At 51.9% G+C, this 20022-nt stretch overlaps 2 protein-coding genes across 5 annotated transcripts in view; one reads left to right on the top strand and one right to left on the bottom strand.

Annotated features, from left to right (window-relative positions):
- ZXDC (ZXD family zinc finger C) overlaps window positions 1–12946 on the top strand; it is a 38461-nt gene extending 25515 nt beyond the window's left edge. For 2 of the 4 annotated variants that reach the window (XM_032842837.1, XM_032842838.1), the window contains 3 exons: window positions 7386–7555; window positions 9607–9708; window positions 11268–12946. In XM_032842837.1, the coding sequence (XP_032698728.1) occupies window positions 7386–7555; window positions 9607–9708; window positions 11268–11354 (359 nt within the window). In that variant the 3' untranslated portion in view covers window positions 11355–12946. Of the gene's footprint in view, window positions 1–7385; window positions 7556–9606; window positions 9709–11267 lie in introns of those variants that run through there. The other 2 variants (XM_032842840.1, XM_032842839.1) reach the window with 2 other exon arrangements.
- Window positions 12947–13400: 454 nt separating this feature from the next.
- Window positions 13401–20022, bottom strand: part of CFAP100 (cilia and flagella associated protein 100) — a 30283-nt gene continuing 23661 nt past the window's right edge. Inside the window, exons 10-13 of the mRNA XM_032842841.1 lie at window positions 16377–16512; window positions 15147–15352; window positions 14425–14518; window positions 13401–13514 (exon numbers count right to left, since the gene is read on the bottom strand). Of these exons, the coding sequence (XP_032698732.1) occupies window positions 13401–13514; window positions 14425–14518; window positions 15147–15352; window positions 16377–16512 (550 nt within the window). The remainder of the gene's footprint in view (window positions 13515–14424; window positions 14519–15146; window positions 15353–16376; window positions 16513–20022) is intronic.

The raw sequence follows: 20022 nt of genomic DNA on the forward strand, positions 1-20022 counted from the left end.
GCTGTGAGTTGAGAGGTGTCCTGCACTGGGACAGTGAGCTGGTGATACGTATTTTCTCAGTCCCGGTCCTCTAGGCCTGCCCTTTACTGACGAGCAGCGGTCACTTACTTTGGTTTCTGTTAGCTGTGTGCCTTCCCTGCGCTGTTCCCTGCTGGAGTGCATGTCTCACTTCCTTTCTGTCTCCCTGGTAGATGCCTGTTTCCCTGTAGGTCCTCTCATCTCGCTGCCAGGGGAGTGTGGAAGCCTGCTGAGGGCCCTCCCTGGCAGGTCCCTAACCCCGGTGAGGAGGAGGCCTTTGTTGGCGAAAGATGTGATTGGCTTGGCCACGCATTTGAGAGTTCTGCTGCCACGTGAGGTCATTTGTGGGGACGGTGCCAGGTGGCAGTGTCTGGGGATCAGAGCACCAACTCAGGAGTCCGGAATGCAGTTGAGGTCTGCTCGTGCGGTCTCATGGCCTTGGGCAAGTGTCTGCCCTCTGGCTGCAGCAGCATCCTCTGTTACAGGAGGCGGTACAGGACCCGCCTTCCTAGATGGTCATGTGGATTACACTCAAAGACTCTTGTCAAACAGTCCACTGCTGATTGGAGGACCCAGTGCTTCCTTGAATTCCATGTAGGTACTGCTCATCACAACACATACTTCTGTACCTTCAGTTAGCCTCGTGTTGGAGCAGAATAAGGAAAACAATGGCAGGGCTTTGTGTCTATGTGGTTTCGGGCCCCTGGCTCTTACAGTTCAGCTGACAGAGGTGAGAACCATGCCCTGGGAGCCCCGGCCTGCTGTCCTTGGCCTAATATATGTGCTTTGGTTGTCCTGAACTATGGATGGCACCTGGGGATGTACTCTGCCCCATGGCCTGTCCCCCTGGGAGCTCCTATACAGTCTTTTTCTGTGAAGTCTGAGTCACCCTTCCCGCCTTGCTGGTTTGACCTTCACAGCCTCAGGAGCTGTCTTTCCTAGGCTCCCAGCCAGGGTTGGCCAGTGGGAGCATTGGAAGGAGATTAGGTGGAGGGAGGAAGGGGGAACCAGGACCTTGCTCTCGTCCCACTTTAGTGGGAGTTTGATCACAATGGCTGTATCTCCCTCGTGGTCTCAGTTCTTGCTGGGCAGCCCCTGACATAGTTCTGGTTTATGTGCACGGTCCCTCTTCTGGATTCTGGGGGTGGTGGTGCCTACGGGCCATACTGACGAGGGTGTTTGCTCCTTAGTGCACTGTCACTGGTATACATGTCGGCATGACATCCCTCTGGGTGCAGTACCTTGAGTGTTCCTGGGGCCCTGATGGGACCCTGATGGATCCCCTAACGTGAGCAGTTTCTCCAGGGCCGTGACTGCATTATGGCTGCAGTGTTACCCAAACCTTTTCCAAGGCCTCTTGCCACCACCGGCCCCTTCTGTTTCCAGGATGCTGTTGGGCTTCATCATCGAGTGTGGATTGAAGCCCCATCTCTGTGTCCCTGGGAAACAGCTGTACTTAGGACACAGGTAGCCAGTTGTAGGCTTCATGGTAAGGCTCACCATTCTAGCCCTGTACCAGTGGAGTAAAGAGTCAGTTGATATTTGTTGAAAGAATGATAAAGCATGAAGAGACAGCTAATCACCGGATACATGTCAAGTAGCAGCCATTCAGTAAGCGTACCCCTTGCTGCACCTGACAGAGGGGTGGCATTAATTCAAGCTGACTGTACACCCAGCGTGGTTCTCATGGCAAGCCTGCGAGACGCAGGTGCACATACCCCGTTGTCTGGATGAGGAACCTGAGGCACAGAGAGATGGAGTTGATGGGGGCAGCACAGCTGATGGGTGACTGCGCTGGGGGTAGAAGCCCAGGCTGACCAGCTCCAGAGCCTCAACCAGCCTGTCAGCTGTACAACACACAAGAACAGCATGTTTCCCCTTCAGCGAGTGAAGCGGACATGGAACTCCCGGGTAACATATTAGCACCTGGATTCCGGATGATTAGGGCTGGTCCAGGGTTGCAGGTGGGCCAAGGTTAAGCAGCTGTCAATGTAATTTACCACATCAGGAAGCTGGAGGAGAACGCTGCCATCTTCACTGATTCTGAACAAGGCAGTTGAGAAAATTAATCATCGCTGATTTTTAAAAATCATAAACCTTAACTAGGAAGTAAAAAGTTTTCCGTAATAATAGAGAGTAAGTTAGAATAGCAGTCAACATTATTTTCAGTGAGGCGATGTGTTCCCGTTATAATCGGAAGAGGCAGCGAAGCTGACACTTCAACAGTATTGGACATTTTTTATGGAAGCTTTAGAGAAAAACCGATAAATAGGAAGATGTGATTACCTATTGATGATGATTATTGGGCTTAGAAAACCCAAGGGGATAGATTCAATTATAAATAAGGATAACTAAGTAGCTAATTGTACAGAAAGTGTTCGCATATATCACAGGAGTAGCTTTTCTATTACACTAATTGGGAAAACAGTAATGAAAAATAGATCTCACTCATAGTGGCCATAAAAGTGCTGAAGTATCTCAGTTTCACCAGTGACATATAGGCTGGGCCTGGATAAGGCCCTGTCCACAGCTTATTATATACTTGGATGGAACACTCTGTTCTGTCAATTTACATCTTTTATTCAGTTCCTTTAAAATCCCAAAGGAACTTTTTAAAAGAAAAAAACCACCTGTCCATTTTAAGTTCATCTGGAAGAATAACTTCGTTAAATCTCCATGCAGACTTCAAAAAAGAGAGGACATGGGTCAGGGAGACCACTGTGCTGGTGACGCAGGCCTGCTGAGGAGTGTTGGAGATGAAAGTGGGCCGGTGCTCTGGCGGGGAACAGGCCATCTAGGCAGCTGGGGACAGCCGGAGCAGAGGCATGCGGGCCAGTAAGTAAAGGCTGCGCAGCCTGTCAGTGGTTCTGGTAACGTGGGTTTACTCTTCGGGAAAAGTAATGGTGATTTCGTACACGCCTTCTCCCCCCACCGTAGTTCCACCACCCAGGGAAAACCGCTTCCAGCATTTCGATGTTGAACATTTTCCCATGTGTATAAACTACACCTGTTACTTTTTTTTAAGACATGATATACATATATTTTTATCTGCTTTTTGCTTTTAAACATGACTATTTTTCTGTGTGAATAAATACATGTTTGTGGTTTATTCTTTACTAGCCGTGTAGGACGGACCACTTCAGGAACTATGAAGGGGTTAGGCTCCAGTGCCCTCCACCATCCAGGATACATAATGGGGCCAGCCTCCCACCCCTCGGAGAACTGGGGAATAGTTACTGAGACCGGTCACTGTGCTCTCTGGTTCAGTGAGGATCCCCAGCAGAGCCCAAGGTTATCAGGCCCCTCCTGCACACCTGGTAGGGGGAGCAAGTGAGCCATTGGAGCCCGCAGTATGCAGGATAGAGAGCTGACCATACTCAGCGCAGAGCCCTCCTGGGGTGAGGAGGCCACATGCTTGGGGTGGCACTGGATTCTGTAGCTGTCAGCCTAGGGGCGACTTTGGGAGGTATGCCGGCAGAGCCCTTCACCTGAGCCCTCACCTAATTCTGGTCATGGTCCTGCTGCAGCGTGGTGCACCGGTGAGTTGGGGACTTGGGGCACGCAGTGGTATACGCCAGCTCGCTTGGCTATTTCACGCCCAAATAGGGTTGTCTTTTAGGTCTCCTTAGCCAGAAGCTGACCTGCTGGCCGGCTTTATCCTTCTGTCCTCTCCCTGCTCTTTCAGGTTATCGAGCACAATCCAGTGTTTCAGGTAAATGTTGAGATTACTGAAGCAAAATTCAGTTCATTTGAAGATGACTTGCCCTCTAAGGTTTTCTGGATTTCTACTGTGAGTGAGAAAGAAGTTTTTTATGTTTCTTGACATTGGTCTGTAGGTTAAGTTGGTCACGTTACATGCAGTGCCGTGACATCTTTTACTAGTGAGGACGCCTGCATGGCCATTGTAGGGTCCTGTGTAGAGGCCATGTGTCAGCTTTAAGCCCTCCGGCATCCGTGGCTTGGTGGGCTTATGTAGCCAACTCTGGAAGGGTGTGATTTTCAGACATTGTACGCGGTGATGGCACACTGTCAGATGGTACAATGTTCCGTCTGGGGTTACGTAACCCAACACCCTGCCCTGATGGCAACAGCAGGTCAGCAAGGTGTTTTTTCTCTGGAGCAGGGAGTCTGGAGGCCAGGTGCAGGGCGCTCAGCGCATCAGCTTTCGTTCCCCTCTCCCGGCCCTGCCTTCTTCACTCGCAGCTTTCTCAGGGTGCCAATGGGCAGTGCTCAGCCTGAACTCTGGGACCTTGGGTGCACTAGAAGACTTTGAAGGGGACGCGAGCATGGCTAGTCTGAAGGGAGTCCGCTTTCCCATAGCGGTCTTCCGTTCATAACCTTAGAGACTTAGGGCCCAGGACTTCTGCAGGCTCTCCTGTCCACCTTTCCTTCACGACAGTGAGTCCTTCCCCACCACCAGGCTCTCTGTGGCGCAGCACCCCCTGGGCGCATATAAACGCAATCTTCCAGAGCCCCAGACCCAGGACACTTCAGAGTGATGGCTTCAGGGAGGTGCCTTGTATGGATCCATTCATGCAGGCATCAAGACCGCCTCGGGGCTCTGTGGCCAGCTTGGCCTCCCTCATGCACTGGTTTTCCTAGGCAGGCATGTTGAGATGTTCTGAGGTGAGATACAGCATACCCCTGGGGGCGGGGTCAGCCCTTACCTTTCCCACCCTTCTGCTCTCGTCCTAGCAGCAGCTGCTTTTACGGGGAGTCCCATGAAAGCAGCGGTATATGTAAGCCCGAGCAGTTCCTTTTAGCTCTGGGAACATTTCGTCACCGGGAGGAGTTGTTAACCGCAGAAGGTCCCAGAGCACCTGCGGTTAGGGGCAGTGATTCTCAGTGGAACTGTGGCATCTGCAGGAGTAACCAGAGTGTCAGGTGCCAGATGAAGGGACAGGCTGTAAAGAGAATGTGATGACACGTGTGCTCATACAGTAATTAGCTAATACAGTTTAGCCTATGATGTGTCACCAAGTGTTCTAGGTGCAGTCTGTCTTCCTTCCTCTTACCAAACTACTGCCTCTTAGGTCCCTTTAACAAAAACACAGTTATGTTCCCGTCACTGACTTGTTTTTCAGCAGTGTATACTGTTTGTGATGGAAGCCTGTAACGCTGATGTCCAGCAAAATTAAGTGGAGTCTATTTCTGATGTTGTTGACATGGTTTTTACCTAATTTCCCCATTGTTTGCGTAGCATACATGCTAGCACACAGCTAATAAAGGGACACACGGCTTTGATCATTCTTCTTGCTTCGTAGGTAACGCAGAGTATGAGCTACACAGCTTTCATTGAATCCTTATGACATAGACGAGAAATGGCTCAGAATGACCTGGTTTTTGTCTTACAAAACTCAGTAATAATAAGCATTAATATACATATTTAAATATTGCTTTTAAAATTAGCTTAAAATGAGGCATCACTTGATGCCTTCCTTCATTGATTTCATGGTGGCTTTCATAATATCCCTTGAACCATGTTTCATTACGTTTATTTGAACCGAAAAATGGAATTGGACCTTTTGGGGGGAAGGAGCACCGTCCTGACAGTGCAGACTGCCTGTGCTACGTGGCTCCGAGTCCCTGTGCTCCCTTAGCTGCAACTGCAGAGTGCTGCGATTGTGATGAAATGACATTTAAAGCACACGAGCATTGTATTTAAAATACTTTTTTATTTGGCAAAAGGCGTCTGAGTCTAGCAATGAGTAGTACTGACCCCCAGCCCCATGAGCCTCCTGGAAAACAGGCAGTCACGCTGTTCTCTCTGCGTTCTAAGCTTTCGATACTCCAACACCGTCAAAGTTTCTGCTAGGTTTGGTTATTCCGGCTGGGCTTGTGTTATTAATAATTGCAACGGTAACTTGATTTTTCACATGAAGATTTCAACTCCTGGAATGTATATTTATAAGTTTTTGTTAAAACTAGAATTTTAATTACGTACCTGTTTTTATCACAGGGAAGGTACTAGGGGATAAAAGACTTCAAAGCCCAACAACACATTCAGGGAAAAAGCCAGAGTTGAGGGGAGTAGCGTGCATGTGTAGGGAGACTAGCGAGTGATGAGGAGTTCCTTACTGAGTGGATCCCAGGCCGTAGCCTCTCACCCTTGTCCCAGCCCGTCTGCTGGCTGGAAGCTGCACCGCGGTGGGGAGAAGCATGGACGGCGGCCGGAGCTAAGCCAGCAGGAGAGCACTGGGCTCCCTGAGGTAGAGGAGCTGGTGTTAGTGTCAAGAACTTGCTCTGACAGAGGCGGCTTGTCCTGTGTGTCAGAGTCAGCTGTTCCTGTTTAAAATGGAAACTTCGAGTACAGAAACCTACACAGAGAATGCAGCCTCTCATGTGTTTCCTCTTTTCCCTGTAACATCAGGTCGTTAGACATTATCACGAAGACGTGTTTTCTAGAAGTTCAGCACAGCCTTCAGTTTCACTTGTTCCTTTTCATTTCATTAAATTCAACAAAAATCAGATGCTTTTATCCTTGTTAACGTGTACGATATTCACTGTAAAATGGTCTTTATGAAGTCACTCATGTATGGCTGTCCCGGGCTCTCCGGCCACAGCTGTCACAGCACCTGAAATTCCTTGGCGCTTACCAGGACCCAGGCACTGTTCTCAACTTGCATCAAATCTCTACTTAATCCTCCCAAAACTTTGTGGTAGGGAGTGTTGTTCCCATTTCACAGGTAGGGAACACTGAGGTGAGAGCTTAAGTTGCTTGTCCAAGGTCAGGTAGCAGAGTCCGGGGTGGAGCCAGGATTTGAATCCAGGCCGCTGTCCTTGGGCTTCTGTGCTGCTCACAAAGCACGTGAGTGTTAGAGAATCCCTTTCTGGGTGTCTGGATTGTTCTGATTTTTCTTTGTACTTTATTATTTTTATAAAAGTATGTTTTTATGAGATCAACGGGGCGATGACTTTTGAGGAGGAAGCTGGACAGAAAACAACCCAAGGGATTTGGTGGCTTATTGAGCACACACCCAGGGGCCTGAGGTGGGATGTGGTGGCTGGCTTCCTTCCCTTGTTCCTTTTCTGCGACTGTGTAGCCCTGCCCGCTATCTGAGCTCCACCGAGTCAGGGATCTCCCATGTGCCTGCAGCTCTTGGCGTTGCAGGGTAAGGAGGAGCCTCTGCCCCCGTGAAAGGGGCACTGGGGTTCTGATCGCTGAGCGTCCAGAAGACACATCTGTGAGTTTGCTACGGTATCAAAATCTTGTTTTTTCCCCGCCTCTGAAGCCCGTGACTCTCCCTGTTGACTAGTTTGAAGCCCGCAGGGCTGTGCACAGTGACGATGGGGAGGCCGTGTCCCCAGAGCGTGGCCCCCGTGAGGCACGGTACCCTGCATGTGTCGGTTTGTCTTTTTCATCATAGGAGCCTCAGGGTCCGCTCAGAGGAAAATGAAAGGTGGCAAAGTCAGTCCTACTCACTTGCACACGAGCCAGCCTGGCTGGTTGTGTGGGAACCTTGTGGTGCCCAGTGGAGGTCAGCCAGCACCGGCTCCAGCGGCCGGAGTGCAGTGCGTTCAGCTCCAGCTACTGCAGGTAAGAGCCGGTGAGCCCGGAGGACGCTGGTCACAGGGTGGGAGCAGGGGCCAGGCTTCAGGCCGCGTCTCCCAGAGCCCCCACCCTCCAGTGCTCCATCCCCACAGGAACTGCCCCCCACGCTGCTTCTGACGTCCTAAGTCCTGGATGATGTCTCCATCACCCCAGCTGCCCCCTTCCTTCCGCCCTGTCCTGCTCTGTTGGTCTGAGCTGTCTTTACTAGGATTGACGCTTTTGTGTCCCCATGAGGTGAGCAGTGAGCCACGGGACACCTGGCACAGCCCTGCCCCTCCCTAGACCCCACTGCTCTTTTCAGGGCTGGGGTGAAGGGGCTTTGCTCACGCAGCTTGGCTCTTCTGTGTCTGGGGAGCATCCGCAGTGCGCCGAGGATAGAGTCTTTATGTGCTAAGGATGCTGGCTCCCTACCCCCTCACCTGCTCTTCTTCTCTACAAAATGAAACCCCTCGAGGGCAGGCCAGCCACCTCTTGGGCTGTGCCAGGGCCTAGCAGGTGCCTGCAGCTGGCAGCCACCCCATGAACGCTCACCGGACACATGGACTGCAGCTCTGTGGGCACCTTAGTCTGTAGTGTCCTTTTTGAGGGTCCAGCAGAGGGACAATGAGTTGGGACTGTTTGGGGAGAGAAGAGGCTTAGAAGCTGAGGCTATGTAGCTCTGACCTGGCCTGATCTCAGTGCCACCTCGTCCCTGAGCGTCTCCTGTGTTCATGGTACTCTGGGGCCGTAGAATACCATGGGCCTGGGAAGGCACAGATACCCAAGGACTTCTGAGTGCCAAGCTGACTCCGAAGAGGAGGGTGGCCAGATCCTGGGGGTATGTAGTCCTGGGAGAGGCTTATTGAGGAGATAGGACCAAGCTGGTTATGAAGAGTATAAAAGGGTGGATGGCCTAGGTGGAGCTTGGTGGGGAGGGCCTGGAAATGGAGCCAGTGAGCATCCTTGCTCTTACAGAAAACAAGAAGCTAATGTGAGCTTTTGGTGGGGGTTGGAAGACTGGTCTGCAGAGGTGAGCAGGAAAACAGGTCTCTTCTTTCCAGGTGTGGGGCCAGGGTGTTGGAGCAGTAGAGAGGCCAGGGCTCCCCTGAGATGGGGGCTGTGGAGGTGGGGGGAGGGGCAGCAGAGCCCTTCTGAACATGCTCATGGCTGGAAGGTGAGATGTGGGGAAGGCAGGACTGGAGGTTCTGACGGAAACTTCAAGGAAGCTGATACATTGCAGAAAAGGCGTTCATTGGAAAGGGAGAAGTTGCTCTTTAAGACATCCAGTTGAAGGCGTGAGCCTTGAGGCAGAGAGAACTCACTTTTCAATTCTCTACCTTTCCCTTTACCAGTTAGTGTTGTCTTGTTACTTAAGTACTCCGGGCCTCGGTTTTATTGTCTGTGAAGTGGGGATGATAGTGCTTGGCACAGAAGGTTCTTGAGGCCAGGGAAGGGCTGGGCTGATGGGGGTGGTGACATCGGGAGTTGAGTGGCAGGGCCGTGGGCCGCCGTGGGCTGGGTGTGCAGGTGAAAGCTAAAAGGTTAGATAGTGTCCCTTTTCTTACTTGCATGATTATCAGGAGCCTATGTGCCTCCCTCTCTCCAGAGACCGGTGATCTTTTGTCCCTTTCAGCTTGACTGTGGTTTGGGGCAGAGGTGGGCCTTCTCGTGTGCTGTGAGGTAGCCACTGGAGAGCTGCTGCGAGCCTCCGCCAGAGTTCAGGAGCAGCCTACGGGAGGGAAATTCAGGCCTAGGCTAAGGGGAGGTATTGAATGTGGGGGAGTTCCAGGGAAGGGGCCTGGGAGCGGGGAGCAACCAGATGGCAGGTGGTACGGGCCTCAAGCTGGGAACAAGATGAGAGACTGAGGACCAGGAGGAAAGGTAAATAGCCCCCAGCCCCTGATTCCAGTGACTGCTGGGTCCTCAGGCCTCACCGGGCTCCCTGTGTGGCCTCGCCTGGAATCCAGGGGCTGTGTATCAGAGTGACGGGGACTCCTCAGGCCGGAGTGAGGAATGTCGCTGTGCTGGATAAATGAAACATGCCATTGCCTCCCCAGGACGAGCCCTCAGGCGAAGCAGCCTCATCGTCGGTTCTCAGCCCGCAGCCTTCTACCCTCCACCCCCTGTTCGCTGTCGATTTGCCCGTCTATGTCCTGCAGGTCTGGATGCCTTACAGCTCTTTGGGTGTGTTAGTAAGACTGTCAGGAAGCTTTTGGCTTTCTGAGGCTTGTTGCTGAGGTGGGGCTCTAGTGAACACTCACTGGGTTGGTGGCCGGGACGTTTTGCTGCTTTCTAGAAAAGGTGGGTAAATGACCGAGGAACAAAAGACTAAGAAAAAAGCTCAGGTTTGCTCCCCCTTTTAGCTCCTCTTTGTAAATAAGGTGAAATTTAATACACTTGAAATATTTTCTATTTAGAGACTCTAGTCACGGGACACCTGGGTGGCTCAACCAGTTAAGCAGCTGCCTTTAGCTCAGGTCATGACCCCAGGATGTCCCATGTCAGGCTCCTTGGAGCCTGCTTCTTCCTCTGCCTGCTGCTCCCCCTGCTTGTGCGTTCTTTCTCTCTGACAAATACCTTTAAAAAATAAAATAAAATGCTCTTTGAGTATATAAAAAAAAATTTCTAGTCACTTTCTCCTATGGGAAATAGGCTGGCCAGGGTTTGTTTTTAAAGATTTATTTATTTATTTGGGGCGAGGGGCAGGGGCAGAGGGAGAGGCAGAGAAACCCAAGAAGATTCTGCACTGAACATGGAGTGGACATGGGGCTCGATCTCACAACCCTGACATCAGACCTGAGCCAAAACCAAGAGTCAGACGCTCAACTGTGTGTGTGCCACCCAGGCATCCCTAGTCCAGCCAAGTTTTTGACTTATGGGAAAACAGACACAGGAGAGTTAGTTTGCTTAAGTAAGTGCATAAACCATGTATTGGTGGCAATAGGTAATTCAGATTTGGCTATAAAATAAAGTAGGTAGCTTATCAAATTTTTAACAGTTCAACCTTAAATATGTATTTTTAAAAGACCTACACATATAATTTTAGTTTTCTTGTATTCAAATTGGGCTGTTGAATGTTTTCCTTAAAAGGTCAAAAACAAATATCGAGTAAAGCGCTGGTAGACAGAGGTGTGGGTGGGGGTCCCAGGCAGCTGGAGTGGGGGTTCCTTCCAGTGCAGTTGGGGATCGTGTATTCAGAAAACCTCACGGATGTCGACTCCATTCTGCCTGGTATTCCCACTCAGGAGATCATTCTTAAAGAAATGTGGCAGAGTACACATAATTGGCCAAAAGATGTTTGCCATCGCCTCGAAGCTAATGCTGGGGCCTGGTCTTCCAGCACGAGGAGGTGGGCTGGGTGGGAGGTCGTGCAGCCATCGATGACAACCACAGGCAGTCAGGAACTGAGAGAGGAGCTTCCCCACACAGAACGGGGAAGGGCTATAAATTGAACAAGGACATTTCCGAGGAGACCTAGAACACAGTAGCATTAAGTTCACTTTGCCTTTTTGTTTACACTCAAGTTTCTTTCTTCAAGGAATATATGTGAAAATAAGGGGAAAACAGTTCGTTTTAGGAAAGTGGGAGGTGCCCTCGCTGGCTGGCCCTGTGGATTGTGATGCTGGTCGTGTGTGGCCACCCCGCTGCCTTCTGGGAGGTGGTCCTGCACTGCCCCGGTCCCCGGCTCTGCTCCTCACTACTCTGCTTGGTTTTTCAGGAGGTGCTTCCTGCAACTGGAGGGGCTGTCGGGCCTGAGGACGTGCAGTGTGCGGGGAGCACCATCAACCTTCGGGACCTGCAGTGACCGCGGCCCTTTGCCCCAGGGACCCAAGGGCCACGCCTCCAGCCAGTGGCCCTGAGACTCCGTTAGGTGGTCTTACAGGCCTGGGGGAGATCCCACTAGGTTTCTGCTCAGGAGGCTCGCTGAGCTCCTCGAAGACTTTTGGGCTCGCTTCTCAAAAATGTTTTTTGTACGTTTTATCAGGAACCGGTTTGGGGCAGTATTCATGGAAATCGCCTTATAGGAACATGAGGCAAGGCCTGCCCTCAGGGCCAAGCACATGCCTTTGCACACAGATGTCCCTTGTCCCATTTGAGCGAAGCCATGGAGCCCCTGCTGCATGAGAAGAGACTTAGGCAGGAGGTAGGGTGGAGTACAGATTCCCTAGTCAGATAGGACTTCATCTGTGGTAAAAGCCGATGGGATCTTTCACCTTCCATGCTTCAGCATTTGGCCTGAGAAAGATCTAGAAACTCTTTCCCCTTTCTGAGAGCTAGCAGGCTGGTTCCCATCCCCTGGGGTGGTGGCTGTGCTTGGGCTGATTCTGTCAGCCCGAGGGTTAGAAGTGGTCCCGTTGTCACAGTGAAGCCAAATTCAAATCCCTGTTTTGGCAGAGCAGGCGGGGGAGCTTGTGTGAGGGGGAAGGAGATGGGGGTGAAAAGGGGCACACTGGGGCCCTGTTAGCGACCCCTCTGCATGGAGGCCAAATGTAAAGCTCCTAATTTGGGGATGGATGGTTGAGGTAAACTTTACGTTTTTCTAAATTCTGTATTTGGGTATTCACGTTTAATACTAATTTGTCCATGGTTTCTAAAGTCACGGTCTGAGTCCTGAACATGACGTGTGGGGCAGCGAGAATGGTGTGTCTGCTTGTCCAGGCTGCACACGTGCATGTTCTGTGTGGCCGTGCATTTTTACGGAGTGCGGTCTGTCTTGCACAGGAGGTGAGCCGATAACCTTGCACATATTTATTTGTTTGTTAGTGGGACTGGCCATGGGGTCACTCAGAAATGCTGTTTTTCGCCGTGTACCTTTGAGGCTTATGTTGATCCAGATGCTGTTTTGGTTCTTGAATTTGGAATTGTCCAAACTCTGCCTGTTCTTTGTTTCTTCATTTCTTGAGTTTTTGGCCTTGGGCTTTTGGGAATGACCCCAGCATTTGGTGGTGAGTCCTATCTCTGTCCTCCTCCTCTGAGGTGCTGTCTCTCCAGGTACTTCTCCACCCAGGGAGAACTCAGGCCCTGTCAGAAATGGTTTTTACCCACAGAACTCTGTGCTGTGTCACAGACTAAAGTTTTGTCCTCCTGTCCCCTCAGCCTCCAAGTCACCAGCAGCCCCCTCCCACCATGAGGAGCCAGCCTGCCTGCCAGGGTGGTCTTGGGGGCTAGGTCGCCTAGTGGCTGCACTGCCCTGTCCTTCTGTTGGGAGGAGGGGCCGGGCCATGGGAATGCTCTCTCTGGGCTGGGTGGTTGGAACATTCCCCAGAATGTTCTCCTGGGAATGTCCACCACTGAAATGACTGGTAGTGGCTGTCAGTTTTCTGGGCACTGAGTTCTGTGGTGACCATGGGCCCAACTTCTAGTACAAATGAATAAAAATTTTTGTACAGTCATGTACTGATGGCATTACTTGGCTTTACTTCACGGGAGTGTGTGTATAGTGTGGACGTCATGTTTTGTTTTCAGTCAGTAACGAGAACCCTCTCACCCGCCTAGCTTGCTGCCTCCTTTCTTGTCTCTGCATATCACACCTCAGTGTGGAACTAGCCTTCGTGTCTCAAAGCAGCCACCTTACCTGAGGGCTAGATGAGCTCCTTCCTCAACCATGGGCCTAGGGCTCAGGGATTAGAGGAGGGGGTGCGGATGTCGGAATCAGCTTGCCTCCTTAAACAGGCCATCAGGCCACCAAAGAGGGGAAGTTTATTTCACATGAGTAAGGAAATGTACAGTGGGAGGCCTGGAGCGGCACAGGGACAGGGTGACAGCCGCCGCGGGCCCACCCACCCTGCCCCTGCTTCCTGCTGCTGTCCTTGCTGGGCTGTGGGTGGAGCGGCCAGCTGGTGCCGGGAGGCTAGGTGCAGAACAGCAGCTGCTCATCCTTGTCCTCCTCTGTCTGCACGTGCTCAGGCTCCTTCTTCACCTTGAGAGCTGGGGGCCGGGAGCGACTCACCAGTCTCCTGCCTCTCTGCAGAGCAAGAGGACTCTGTGAGCTATGCCTTGAAGCCTCACTGCACCCAAAGGTGCCGCCCAGGTCCTGAGCGTGCCTGGAAGCCAGGGAGCTGGGGCTGTGGGGTTCCAGGGATGTCCTGGCCTCCCCCATCAGCCCACGGGCTCAGGGCTGGAGCTGTCCTGAAATGACTTGGGAGTGAGCCTCCCCAGCATTTCCAGAGCCTGTTCCCTGGGTTGCAGTCCCCTTGTGTGTGTGTTGGGGCGCACCTGCAAACACACGGGCAAGTACCTGGCTAAACAGAGAGAGCCCGCTTCCTTTGCTCCAGGGATTTAAGGGGAGATCCCACAGTGTCTGCCGACTCCGTGTGACAGCATGGAGAGCGCTAATCTATTCAGAGAGCAGCCCCTGTCCGCTGGAGGCTGTATCTGGGCTCGGGCCTGCTTTAGGGAGCACCCCTCCTGCTCCCACAGCCTGAAAAAAGTGGCTGCTCTAGCCTTGTCTATGGGGCAGTCAGGGGAAACCCTAGTGATGGGGGATGAGCTGGAGTGATGGGTTCTGGCTGGAGTGTTGGTGGAATGGTGGGACCCTATGGGGGCTGAGCTGCACCTGGGTAGGACTGGGAGGGGGCTAGCCAGGCCAGTCACCCCCCCCAAGGAGTGCGTGTGCAGGATGACAGGCAGCCCCAGGAGGACTTGCTGAGGAAGACAGTCCCAAGGGGCAGCAGGACTGGTGGGCCAGGAACGGGACAGCCTGCTCTATCCTGGCCTTACTCGGATGGCCCCGTCTTTCCCCCAGCGCCTCAGCAATTAGCAGCTGCAAAACGGGGAGCCAGGCTTGGCTGTAGTTCCCCAGCTCCTCTCAGCCCCACAGTGCCTGGTCATGGGGCCCTTGCCCAGCAGTGACTCCCCGGGGCCACCCTGCCCACCTTCTTCTTGATCTCAGCCTGGGCCCGGGCCTGGGCCCGCTGCACACGCTCCTCCTGCAGCCGCTTCTGCATCATGACCTTCTCCTCCCGGAGTCTGGATGCAGGGGCAGCACAAGACGATTAAGAACTGGAGGCACTGGGGAAGCTCCCAGATCTGCTTCTCTCCACCCTTCCCTGCCAGGCCAGGTTGGCCTCTGAACCTTGTTCTTGAGGGTTCCTGGCTTAGGTCCATCTGCTCATACCCCTTGGAGGGTGGGTCCATGCTGCCTGCTTCTAGCATTAGGACACTGCCAAGTCTTCCTGCCTTCCCCTGCCACTAAACTGGGCTTCCTTGGCTTCCCCCCCGTCTGCATCTTCCCTCCCCGGGTCTCTGGCAATGCCGATCTCTTCCTCTCCCAATCCAGCAGGAAAGATGGCCATTGCTGTCCCTTGTCCTTGGGGTGAGGCCATGCTGTCCACACCCTCACTTTGTCTCTGGGCTCCCTGAGCCCACCTCCTCTCCCACTGCAGACTAAGTTAGGGGTCCTCTCTGGAAGACCTCTCAGCATGGAGCACCAAGCTCCTGTCTCCCTTGGTGTGGGGGCTCTTTGAGGACGGGTCTGTATCCTACCTCTGTCCCCAGGGCCGGCCTGGGCCTGCCCAGAGCCGAAGCAGGGGTGTGGAGGGCGTTGTGAGGTGGCTGGTCAGACCGCGGCGGGGCGGGGCAGGGGCCTGGCTCTCACCGCACGCGGCGCTCCTTCTCCTTGGCCTTCTCGGCCTGCTCGATCTTGATCTGGGGCACCCGCTCTAGGTTTTCCAGCAGCTCGTCCAGGTGGTGCTCGATGATGGTGAGCATCTGCACGGGGCCCAGGTTGGACTCCTGCTGGCTGCCGAGGCATTGCTGGTACACGTCCAGCACCTTGCGGTTCAGGCTTTCCAGCAGCTTGTCCTGTGAGGGGGGCAGGCCGGCAGAGGGGTGGCGTGGGCCTCTGCCTGCCCCCCACCGCACAGCCCGCCGCGCCCAGTGCCCTTGCTGTGATGCAGCTGCCCTCCCCGAGCCCTGGCAAAGCCTGGGAGAAACAGCTTAGACACTTGGACTTTTCTTGGCCAGAGCTGCCCTTGCCCTCCTGCGGTCAGCCAGACCCAGGGCTCCAGCCACCACTGAGGTTCTACCCCAGCTGCCTCAGTGTGTCCATGGGGCCCAGTCCCCCCTTCTAGGGCCCTCTTCCGCCCCTGCACTGACCTCAGCTCCCCACAGGACCCTGGCCCATGAGAGCGACTTCCTGTGCGGCCTGGGGCAGATGATCTCCCCTCTCAGCCTGATCTTACATTTAGAAAGTAACTCTCTACCACATGGACTGGGCGTGAAGATTGAGGAAGGAATAGCAGACAGGCAGGCTCAGGCCAGGAGTGGGAGTCTGTCTGGCAGGCCGCGGGTACACCAGCCTGCTTGTTGTGGCCTCCTGCGTACCTGCCCTGGGCTGGTACACGGCGGGTGTTCAACAGTAATTTGCGGGAATTAGGAAGCTGGGACTCTGCCTATGCCCCCAGTGCACTGTCAGGAAGAGTGCGCAGCGTGCCCTGGAACATTCTTGGCCCTCTGTGCCCTCAGAATTCTCTCACTCTTTCAGGCTGGCTTGGGGGCATGCCTTCTTCCTCCTGGCAGGGTCACCTTCTGGACACTTTGTGTTAAAGAAACAGATGTATTTGTTGAGTGAAAGAAGGAAGGAATGGAGGAAGTGTGCTGGGCAGCTGAATGGCCAAGGGGCATAAATACACAAGATGACTCCAGTTGGGGGACCAAGGGCCTTCTCAGCCAGTGCCCCTCGATCCAGCGCTACAGAGCCTGGAAGGTGGGGAGGTCAGCACTGGGTGCTCCCAGATGTGCTCGTCAATGGATTGGGCCCCAGGCCTGTGGTCACCCGCACTCCCTCCACACTCGCTGCCCTCCGGCTGCTGATCGGGGGGCCTACCTCCTGAGCACCCTTGTACTTGCCGAAGTGGAAGACTCGGGCTTTGAGCTCCAGCTCGGCGGCAGTCTCCTCCTCCTTGGTGATGGACATCATCAGTGTGGTGACCCACTGCTTCAACTGGTTGACCTCCTTGTCCCTGGATTGGGGACCGGCAGGGCCCTGCCCACTCAGCACAGCTCCGGGCAATCCACCTCTCTGAGCCTCACTGCCCCATCACTGTCCTGAGGGCTAAGGGGCTGTGACCGCAGAGTGCGTGCCCGGGGACCAGAGATGCTGCTGAGATGCAGGACTAAGATTTAAGATCTTTAACAACACTATGAAAAAATAAGTAACAGCTTTATTGAGGCATAATTCACATACCTATAAAATTCTTTTAAAATGCATAATTCAGGGGGTACCTGGGTGGCTCAGTTAAGCATTGGACTCTTGATTTCAGCTCAGGTCATGATCTCAGGGTCATAAGATCGAGCCCTGTGTTGGGCTCCATGCCCAGTGACAAGTCTGCTTGAGATCCTCTCCTCCTCCCTCTGGCTCTCCCCCTGCTTGTGTGCTCTTTTTCTCTCTCTCAAATAAATAAGTAAAATCTTAAAAAAAAAAAAAACCAGTTCATTAATTTTCAGGGTATTTATACAATTGCATAACCATTGCCATCATCTCATTTCAGAGTATTTCTATCACCCAGAGGAACCCATTCCCTATTAGCAGTCACTCCCCATCCTTTCCTCCCCCCCAACTGTGTGTCTGTTCTGGACATTTCATAAATGTGGAGCCATACAGTGGTGGCCTTTGTGTCTGGCTTCTTCATTCAGCAGAATGTTTTCAAGGTCTGTCCATGTTAACGGCATTTGTCAGAACTCCATTCTTTTGGAGGTTTATGTGACAGTTCCCTGTGTTGATGGACCATAATTTGTTGAAATGGATGTATGGTTGATCCTACCTTTTGACTCTTGGGAATTATGCTGCTGTGAACATTCGTAGACAGGTTTCTGTGAGGACATGTTTTTAATTCACTTGGGCATATATTTATATTTTAAAAAGATTTTATTTATTGGGGCACCTGGGTGGCTCAGTGGGTTAAGCCTCTGCCTTCGGCTCAGGTCATGATCTCAGGGTCCTGGGATCGAGCCCCACATCGGGCTCTCTGCTTGGCAGGGAGCCTGCTTCCCCATCCCCCTCTGCCTGCCTCTCTGCCTACTTGTGATCTCTCCCTCTCTCTCTGTCAAATAAATAAATAAATAAATATTTTATTTATTAGAGATAGATAGCACAAGCAGGGGGGAGGGACAGAAGGGGAGAGAGAAACACTCCCCACTGAGCTGGGAGCCCAATGCAGGGCTTGATCCCATGACCCTGGGAACATGACCTGAGCTGAAGGCAGATGCTTAACCAACTGAGCCACCCAGGCACCCTTGGGCATATATTTAGAAATAGAATTCCAAAAATCAATTTTTAAGTGAAATAACGAACTTAAAGAATAATACCAAATAAAAATCTTCCACAATCATGGCATACACTGACCATCATATGTCGGGATTTCCCAAGCAAGAATCCCTGTTCTTAGGGCTGACATGGGTCCACCCAGTGTGGGCAGCTGCATCTGGCCACTCCCCCAGCAGTGCCTGGGAGGCCCAGTGGGACCCTCCCACCCCCCATGGTGATTCTGTGGCTCCTCCCCCATTTGTTGATAGAACTCACCAACGTTTTCCCAACCCTAAGCAAAGGCCCGTGGGCTGCTGCTCCTTTGCCCACTGTGGGTCCCATGGCTTGTCACATGCACCAGCACAGGCATGCAGGCCACCCCCCCTCAGGAGCCCTCCAGGCTACACTCCCCTGACTTTGGGGTGGAGGGCTGAAAAGCTTGTGAGTATGAGGGGGGCTGAGGTAGGTGGCCAGAGGGACCACGAGGAGCTCACACACAGCCCACCCCCCCAGGTGCTGGTGGGGCTCATGCAGGTCACCTGGGATCAGAGAGCATGTCCTGGGTGTCAGGGCCAACTTTTTCCAACCACACATGCCCATTGTAGGGGTAGGTATGTTTAGGGCCAGTGGTACTTGTCCCAAAAGATACATGATTGCATTCAATTATAACCTTTTTTTTTTTTCATACTTCCTTCACTTCCATCCCCTTAACTGGTAAGTGTGATCCTACAGCTGGCACAGGGCTGCTGTGCTTGCCCTCCTTTGCTATATGGATGTGGTGGTGGCGGCGGAGGGCTTTTCGTTGTTCTCTTTCTTCTCAGGGTAACTGGGATAAAAAGATATCCTTTCCCTACTAGTTCTCTTTCAATGTAAAATTGTTGGGTCGCAATATTTTCTCCTCAACTAGATCTCGCCAGTTTACGGGAATGCAAAAGCATGGGGGACATACTGCTGAGCATTGCTCCTCAGGCTAGCACGCATATCACCTGCATGTTTGTCAGAAATGCAGGTTCGGGGGTGGGGGGGTTCCAGTGTACACAGAGTCTAAGAAGCACTTCAGTGCTGGAAAAGTGACCTGGTTTCTTCAATACCTGGACAGGGGGACAAGAAGCTGGAGAGGGAACCTGTAGACCGAAAGGGATTTAATGACACAACGAATATTGCAGAGCATGATCTTATTTAGATTCTCATTCAAACTAAGTTTAAAAACTCCAATCATTTATGGATTATGGATATTTAATATTAAGGATTACTGGTTTTTCTAAATGTGATGATTGTATTGTGATTATGTTAAAGAATCCATATCTTTTTAGAGATACCGGCTGGCATATTCACAGATGAAATGATACATGCCTGGAATTTGCTCTGAAATAATATAGGAGGTGGAGAAGTTGGTGGAATCTAGGTAAAAGGATATTAGCTATGAGTTGATCACTGCTGAAGCTAGCAATGGGACCCTGGGGACTCATGATACTATTCTCTCTATGTTTGTAAATTTATATGTATGAAATTTTCTTAAGGCTGTTGGACTGAATAGCAGAAGTTATAAAAAGTTTTTGAAAGGTAACAAGATGATCTCTTCATAAATGCCTGGGGACATATAGCCAGAAAGTTTAGTATTTAAAAAAAAAAAAAGCAAACACCATCAAATAGGAATAAAGTTCATTCAAAAGACCAAGCAAAAGAGAAAGAGTTACCATACTCCTGCAGAAATAGCAGGAAAAAGAACAAAAATTAAAAATTTTGAAATAGAGAAAGATGGCAGAGTAGGAGCACCATAAATCTGTTTCCCCACCAGACAATGATTGCAGAACCTATCTGATATAGCCATCTTGGAACTCTGGAGTCTATTGAAAACTTACAACTTCCAGGGGAAGGCTTGGACAGTAATTGTGGTTAATTTCCCTCCATTTCAGCTCTAAGCATAGTGACATTTACCCAGCCATCAACTCCCAGCCATGTGGCAGGCAGCTGTTCAGGTTTTCTGGAGCAACTAGCACACAGCCTATTGGAGCTAGGGTGGGCAAAAAAGGACCTTGTCCTCCAAATGTTGGGGATCTGTGCCCTGATCCCTGATTGGTGCTTCTGACCACAGAGGTACAGACAAATAGGCAGGCAGCCCTTGTTTCAAGCAACCCCGTAATCTCCCACTTGACTTTCAAGGGATTTAAAAGGCCAGTGCTTTTTCCTCTCTTCATTTTTTGCTTTTTTCCCCTTAGAGAGCCAG

Source organism: Lontra canadensis, unplaced genomic scaffold (assembly GCF_010015895.1).
Source record: "Lontra canadensis isolate GAN:19392208 unplaced genomic scaffold, GSC_riverotter_1.0 scaffold133, whole genome shotgun sequence".
NCBI classification, from domain to species: Eukaryota; Metazoa; Chordata; class Mammalia; order Carnivora; family Mustelidae; genus Lontra; species Lontra canadensis.